Source organism: Colobus angolensis, unplaced genomic scaffold, assembly GCF_000951035.1.
Source record: "Colobus angolensis palliatus isolate OR3802 unplaced genomic scaffold, Cang.pa_1.0 Scaffold119, whole genome shotgun sequence".
Lineage (NCBI taxonomy): Eukaryota > Metazoa > Chordata > Mammalia > Primates > Cercopithecidae > Colobus > Colobus angolensis.
Window position 1 is genome coordinate 6875778 of NW_012113030.1, and position 7942 is coordinate 6883719.

The 7942-nt window shown below is 59.1% G+C and overlaps 1 protein-coding gene across 1 annotated transcript in view; it reads right to left on the reverse strand.

The window, feature by feature from the left end:
- Window positions 1-2504: 2504 nt before the first annotated feature.
- The window catches only part of GLTSCR2 (glioma tumor suppressor candidate region gene 2), a 19451-nt gene continuing 14013 nt past the window's right edge, over window positions 2505-7942 (reverse strand). Inside the window, 8 exon segments of the mRNA XM_011926372.1 lie at window positions 2505-2566; window positions 2821-2877; window positions 2961-3037; window positions 3744-3810; window positions 4042-4217; window positions 4671-4853; window positions 4937-5041; window positions 6987-7153. Of these exon segments, the coding sequence (XP_011781762.1) occupies window positions 2560-2566; window positions 2821-2877; window positions 2961-3037; window positions 3744-3810; window positions 4042-4217; window positions 4671-4853; window positions 4937-5041; window positions 6987-7153 (839 nt within the window). The 3' untranslated portion in view covers window positions 2505-2559.

Genomic DNA, 7942 nt, shown 5'->3' on the forward strand with positions numbered 1-7942 from the left:
TGAGATGGGCTCTCACCCTGTTGCCCAGGCTGGAGTGCAATGGCATGATCTCGGCTCACTGCAATGTCCGCCTCCTGGGTTTAAGCCATTCTCCTGCCTCAGCCTCCTGAGTAGCTGGGATTACAGGCACCTGCCACCACGTCTGGGTAATTCTGTGTTTTTAGCAGAGACGGGGTTTCACCATGTTGTCCAGGCTCATCTCAAACTCCTGACCTCAGGTGATCCACCCGCCTCAAAAGCAGGTACAGGGCCATGATAGACACTGCATGGCCCCAAAACCCCAATGTGCCATTTCCCTATTAGGACACTTCCAAAGAGAATTTTTCTGTGCACACCCGTATACCTCACCACCTAGGTTCTCCCCCTAACATTTCAGTGCTTTTGTTTTATGGGACATCTGTTCATTAATCCACCTTGTTTAACAGTTTCTTTTTTCTTTTTTGAGACAGAGTTTCACTCTTGTCGCCCAGGCTGGAATGTAATGGCATGATCTTGGCTCACTGCGACCTCCGCCTCCCGGTTCAAGCAATTCTCCTGCCTCAGCCTCCTAAGTAGCTGGGATTACAGACGCCCGCCACTACGCCTGACTGATTTTTGCTATTTTTAGTAGAGATGGGGGTTTCACCATGTTGGCCAGGCTGGTCTTGAACTCCTGACCCTCAGGTGATCCGCCCACCTCCCAAAGTGCTGGGATTACAGGCGTGAGCCACCGCACCCAGCCTGTTTTACATTTTTCAAAGGAACTGCAGACATTAGTGAAATTCAGCTTGCAAACTGTGAACCAGAGTTCCGTATTTTATGTTTTAGTCTCGCTGTCACCCAGGCTGGAGCATAGTGGCGTCATCATACTACACTACAGCCTCCACCTCCCTCCAGCCTCAGCCTCCTGAGAAGCAAGGACTACAGGAGCACAACACCATGACTAAATAATTTTAAAGTTTTTTTTTTGTTTTTGGAGACAGGGTCTCTCTGTCACCCAGGCTGAAATGCAGTGGATTTTGGCTCACTGCAACCTCCACCTCCGAAGCTCAGGTGATCATCCCACCTTGGCCTCCTGAGTAGCTGGGGCACCACCATGCCCGCTAGTTTTTTCCAGCTTTTGTAAAAACCAATGGGATTTTGCCATGTTGCCCAGGCTGGTCTTGAATTCCTGGGCTCAAGCAATCCATCCACCTCAACCTCCCGAAGTGCTAGGATTACAAGTGCCACTGCACTGGCCTAAAAAGTGTTTTTCTAGAGATAGAGTCTCACTGTGTTGCCCAGGGTGGTCTCCAGTTCCTGGCCTCAAACAATCCTCCTGCCGGGGCCTCCCAAAATGACGGGATTACAGGGGTAAGCCACCGTGCCCAGCTGAGTTCTGTACTTTCAGGCTTTTGACATAAAATTCGGATGTGAAATGCCATTTCTGTGCAGAGACACGCAAACATCTTTGCTGTGGATCCCCCGTTTCGCATATGGGAACAGACGCATTTCCCCCGGCAATTAAATACCAAGGACTTCCTGAGGACACCGAGTGTCCAGGCCACGGGGTCTGTGCTTCAGTGGCTGAGACCACCCACACCCCCGGGTATCCAGGAATGTGCCCGACGCCCCGATGGCCGTCTCCAGGCATTAAGAGCTTCCTCCCCGTTTCCAGCAGTTTCCTTCGGTCACCCCTGAGCAGACTCACCGGGTCAGCGGCTGGCCTCGGCAGATGGCGTTTTTTTTTTGTTTTTTTTTTTTCCTGAGATGGAGTTTCACTCTTGTTGCCCAGGCTGGAGTGCAGTGGCGCAATCTCAGCTCACTGCAACCTCCGCCTCCCAGGTTCAAGTGATTCTGCTGCCTCAGCCTCCCCAGTAGCTGGGACCATAGGTGCATCCCACCACGCCTGGTTAATTTTTGGTAGAGATAGGGTCTGGCTATGTTGCCCAGGGTGGTCTCAAACTCCTGGGCTCAAGTGATCTGCCCGCCTCAGCCTCCCAAAGTGATGGGATTACAGGAGTGAGCCACTGTGCCCGGCCCTGTTTCCTCACCTTGAAAACGGGAGTAAGTACAGCCCTCCTTGGTCGGGCTGCTGTGAGTTCAGTGAGTGAATCCACCTGCATAAACCTGATAGCAGGTGCCTAGCGGAGGTCAGACGCCACCACTCCTACCATCGGTGTGGCGAGAGCTGCTATGTCACCGCAGCAGAAGGAACTGGGCTATTCTCCAAGTCGGAATCCAGCGGGGAACCTCCTCCTCACCTCTGCTTCACCTCACACTTCCGGTCAGGCCGTAAGCCCTGCACCCTCTGCCTGCTGGCTTTTTAGGATCTGCCCGGGCTTGGAAGGGCTGCCAACTTCACTGCTATTGGACAGAGCACGATCCAGTTGGCTGACGACCCCTTCGGACACACCCCAGGACCTCACCAGGCTCTGGCGGCGAGTTCTGGCACCTACATGTTTGTGCGCCACGGGGCGACACGCAGAGTCTGCACCCGGGAGCAGCTGCCCGCAGGAGGCACACACGCCACACGCGAAGCTCACTGATTGGCTAAAATGGACTTTTATTGAAGGGCGGGGCTCCAGCATCCGATGGCAGCTACAACCTGGGGACAGAGAAGAGGGGCTGAGGGTGGCTAAGAGGGTGCCCCACAACCCCTGCCCAGCTGACACTCCCTGCCTTTCAGTTTCCCTTTGGGGACCCTCCCAACCCCGCTCTGGTTTCAGGGCCTCTTCTGGGCATGGCCAAGGGGTTGTGATTCAGCCACTGGCCACACTCGGCGAGGGGCCCTGGGACTTGGGGGGCACCATGGGGCGGGAGAAGGGCTCCCTTCCTTGTGCTGAAACCGGGTGGACTCACTGGATCTCACGGAACGCCCGCTTCTCCACCAGCTTCACCTTGTACTTGCGTTTGAACCTGGAGCAGGGACAATGGAGCAGTCAGTGCCCGGGGCCAATCCCAGATGCCCTCACCCCACAGCAGCCCCGGCCGCCCCTTACTTGGCTCTCTCTCGAGGCTCGATCATGTTCCTCCTCTGGAAGCTCTTGAACCGGTCTCGAAGGATGTTGCCCTCGGGCTGTGGGACAGAGAGGGAGGACTCAGCAGGGCCTGGCAGAAGCCTGAGGGCCTGGGACCTCTCCTCGGGGTCCTGGCAGCTCAGCCCCGTGCAGTCTCCCCAGGGGAGCCTTGTGGGCACCAGGGACTTAGCCTGGCCCTCAGCTGCTGGGGCTCAGCGCCGGGATAACAGCCACCAACCCACGGCCATCTCTGAGCCAGGCTTGGAGGAGTCATGGGAAGTGGGCTGGTGACAACACAGAAAAGGGGACAGCAAGGGCAAAGGCCGGCTCAGAGGGAGAAGGCGCAGTCCACTCATGAGCACGGCTGGCTGGAGCCCCATGGCTGGGTCAAGCCAGGCCAGGTGTGTGGCTGACAGAGGAGCTGGGTTTCCTCAGGGGCACTGGGGAGCCACAGCAGGTTCTGAGCAGGGGGAGGGGACAGGGTTGGTTCTGAGCTTCAGGAAGGTCCCTCTAGTCCTAAAGGTGACCGGGACTGCAACAGGGACCAGCTGGAAGGAAAGGCCTTCTTAGGGTCCCAGACTCAAACCCTAGCCTGACCCTCACCCTGGGATCCCCCCAGCACCCCGTGCCCTCAGCCCCTGGGCACTGGCCCCACTGGCCCAGCCCAGGGGCAGCCATGATGTCGCCCATAGCCCCTGGGGGGCACGGGGAGCAAGGATGGTGTCATCATTGGGCACAGGGCTCTGCGGCGCCAGCAATGAGCACCTTCAGGGTCCTGAGCGAGTCTGTCAGCTCCGAGCTCAGCTGCACGTCAATGTCGGGTGCCTGGTACCTGCAGAACAGGGCGGGTGTTCAGAAATATCAGCCCTGCAGGGCCCAGGACACCCAGGCCAAAGCCCCCTCCTGCAGAAGGAGGGGCCTCTAAGAATGTGGGGTTTTGTGGGGGAAGAGGTGGTCTCCCGGTGGAGGGCTGGGCAGTTCCTGAACAAAGGCAGGAAGGCGTCCGGCCCTGGGACCTGGCCCCCACCCCAGCTTCTCCCAGAACCCCCGGCCTGGTTCTCACTTGAGCCGCCCCAGCCTTCGGGGCTTGTCAGCCTCAGCCTCCCGCCGCGCCTGCCGCTGCCTCTGCCGCCGCGCCAGCTCCGCCAGCCTCAGGGCCACCTGGGCCTTGATCCCGCGCAGCCGGAACAGCTCCTGGTGCTGGAGCCGGGCGGCCCGCAATGCGGCCTGCTGTACCCGCTGTGGAGACAGGGCAGGGTCAGGGTCCAGGCGAGTGCTGCCCACCCAGGGAGGCCTTCCCTCTACACAGGGAACCCTCCCCGCACAAATCTGCCTGCCCCCGGAGGCCCTTCCTGACCCTGTCCCCGTCAGGTCAGCAGCGCCTCCAGTGCCTTCCCAGCAGCTGCTAGCTTCAGCCCCCTGTCACCCATCTCCCCCGGTCTGCGGTGCAGAAACCTCCCCGCACCTCACTCCTCAAACAGAAGCGTCAGGGAGCCCCGTCCCACCCCAGCCCAGAGGCCTGCCTGGAAGAGGCTGGGAAATGAGTCTCAGCTGTGAGGATCCCAAACACAGGCCACACACGGGGCTTGGGGTGGGCAGGCTGCCCGCAGCACCCAGGACAGTCCATGGGAAGGAGGAAGGAAGGAAGGGGGCGAGGCATCAGAAGCAGGCCCCACCGGCCCAGGTGCTCACCAGCCTGCGCGCAGCCTTCTCCCGCCGCCGCTGCTGCTCCGTCTTCTTCTCTGTGGCGGCCAGGCGGGCAGGCGTGGGACAGACCTCAGCATCCCCTGCCTCCGGCCCCTCGCCCTGGCCTGGCTCCCCCTCACCATCCGACTCCTCTAGCAGCCCCTCGCATAGCTCCTGGAACGTGGACTCCTGGGGAGGTGGGAAGCAGGCAGCAGTGTCAGGGGTAGGTAGCAGGCCCCGGGAGGGGAGGGAGGGGCAGGTGCGGGGCTCACCTGGGTGGCGGCCTGCTCTGTGGCGGGCAGGGCCAGCTGCCGCTCCAGCTTCTCTGCCTCCTTCTGCCGCTGCAACTCCACCTCGTGGGCGGCTGAGAGCAGGGTCTGCGAGGGGCGGGAGTGAGGACCGGTCCCTGAACCTCTCCTGGGACACTGAGACTAGACCCTCTTACCTCCCATCTGTCCCTCACCCAGTGCCCACGGATCTCACCCCAGCCCAGGCTTTCCTCCCTATGCCCCGTCTGCCAGCACACCCACCCTGCACAGAGCCAGAGGGCACCTCAAACCCTCGTCCTCACACCTGCTCTGCGCGTCTGTGAAGGCAGTCTGGCCTGTACGCTTCAGTTTTTTTTTTTTTTTTTTTTTTTTGAGACAGAGTTTCACTCTTGTTGCCCAGGCTGGACTGCAATGGCATGATCTTGGCTCACCACAACCTCCGCCTCCCGGGTTCAAGTGATTCTCCTGCCTCAGCCTCCCGAGTAGCTGGGATTACAGGCATGCGCCACCACGCCCGGCTAATTTTGTATTTTTAGTAGAGACAGGGTTTCTCCATGTTGATCAGGCTGGTCTCGAACTCCTGACCTCAGGTGGCCCATCCACCTCGGCCTCCCAAAGTGCTGGGATTACAGGTGTGAGCCACTGTGCCCGGCCCACAGTTTCATTTATGTGAACTGTTCGGGGTGGGCAACTCCCTGAGACAGGAAGCCTGGCATCTGCCTAAGTCTACACGAGATAGGGAATTGTGGGGGTGACGGCTGACATGTGTGAGGTTTCCTTTACGGACAGAGAAAATGCTTCAAAATTGACTGTGGGGATGGTTACACAATGGTCACTAAAAACCACGAATCACATACTCTAACCAGGTGACCGTATGGTAAGTGAATTTGATCTCTAGGAAGTAGTTCTGTAGAAATCTAAAAGCGAATGTCTGATCTCCACGCCCCCTCCCACATCTGGTCCAGGAACAGACGGCAGAGAGCGGCACCCTCGTCCTTTCAAACGTGAGCACACTGTTGCTTTTTCCCGCAGACACTTTTCTCTACCAGATGAGGAAGTTGCCTCTGTTCCTGGCTATCTCCCTCTTATGAACGCTGAAAACGATGAGGGCAAGCATCCTGCCTCTACTGCAAACATCTCAGCGTCTCTCCAGTCACGCGATCCCAGGAGAAGGGGTGTTTGTCCAGGGAGGGTTGTGGTTGTGTTTTGAGAGTCTCGCTCTGTCACACAGGCTGGAGTGCCGCGGTGCCATCACAGCTTACTGCAGCCTGGACCTCCTGGGCTCAAGCAATCCTCCCACCTCAGCCTCCCAAGTAGGTGGGACCACAGGCATATGCTGCCACGCCCTGCTAATTTTCTGTATTTAGTAGAGACGCGTTTTCACCATGTTGGTCAGGCTGGTCTCGAACTCCTGACCTCAAATGATCTGCCGGCCTCAGCCTCCCAAAGTGCTGAGATTACAGGTGTGAGGCACTGCGTCCGGTCAAGGGAGGGGTTTTCGTACCCTTTGTCCACCGTATCTGTGCCCAACAGATGGCTGCTAAATGCACAGTGGCTCCAGCCAGACTTTCCCATCGCTGAGCTAGCCTCGCCCGTGAATAACTGTCACTTGGCTGCCAGTGTGCCACCGAGTCATCACGGCCTTTTGCATCTCTGTCCCACAGGCTTCCTGGCAAGCGCCATGGTCTCACTCACCTCTGTACCTTTGCACATGCTGTTCCCGCCACCTGGAAAACTCACTCCCCTCCTCCCATTGCAAACCCCTCCCTCAGCCTCTGCCTCTGCCTTGGCTCAGGCGTTCCCTCCTCCAAGGAGCTCTTCCTGACCCCCCAGGCTGGGCCAGGTGCCCCATCTGGGCTCCCAGCCCCAACCACTCTGCTCAGCATTATCTGGGAATAGGTCTCTTGCACTGGACCGTGAGCCCCGTGAGGACCCAGGGCTGTCTGGGTCACTCTGGAGTTCCCAGCACCACCCAGCACAGGGAGGGAGCTAGTGAAGCCCTGACCGAGAGGCAGGGCCCGCTGAGGAGGGAGGCCTGGGCGGGGTGGTGTACCTGGTGGTCTTCAAACGATGGGTTGTAGGAAGCTCCGGCAGGCGCCACCTCCACGGCGGGTGCCTGGGACGGCTTGGTGTACAGGCGTGGTGGCCGCTGTGGAGAAAAGGCCACGGCAGGGTAAGGCCGTGTGAGGTCGGAAGGTCCCCCGGACTTGTGTGTTGAAACTTAACTGCAATGTGGTAAAGTCACCAGACGGGACTTTGGGGAGTGATTCGGTCAGGAGGGCCCCGCCTTAGAAGCAAGCCTGGGCGACCTGGGCGCACAGCCCACTTCCAGGCTTTCTTCATCCCTCCCCATCTGCTCTCCAACCCACAAAGGCCCTGTCAGTCACCAGCAGAAGCCTGGAGTCACCTGAATGCCCCTCAAGCTCTTCCCACACCCAACCGGTGGCAAGGTCTGGAACGTCTGCCCCATGACTGTGTCCCGGGTCACCCGCAGCCCCAGCCCAGCTGGCTCAGGGCTCCGCGATCAAGCCCTTGACTCCCGGCGTCTCACTCTACACCTGCCCCACCACAGTGTGACCTCCCCAGGGTGGCCACCTGGGTCCCACCCCTCCCCTCAAAACCCTCTGGTGGTGCCCCACACATCTGCCCCGCTCAGAATAATCCCCCAAGCCTGGCCTGTACTCCCTCCGTGACCACCCCCGCCTTCTCCCAGCTCCTGAACACACTCGGTCCCCCCTCAAGGCCACTGTCATCAGCCTGGTGGCTCTTCCCTGGGACCTCTGCATGGCTTGCCCCTCGCCCTTCCAGGTCTCTCACTACACTGCTATTGTATGTTCTTTCCAGCAAGGGCTTCTCTGGCTGAGCCCCAGAGATTGTAAGTACCTGGGCTCTAACACTCAGGGTCCAGCAGCTCGAGGAGGAGGCTGCAAATCCAAACTCAAACCCATGACACTTCTGCCACTTGCCAGCACTGGCTCCACCTTCTCATGCATTACCTCTTTAAATTCT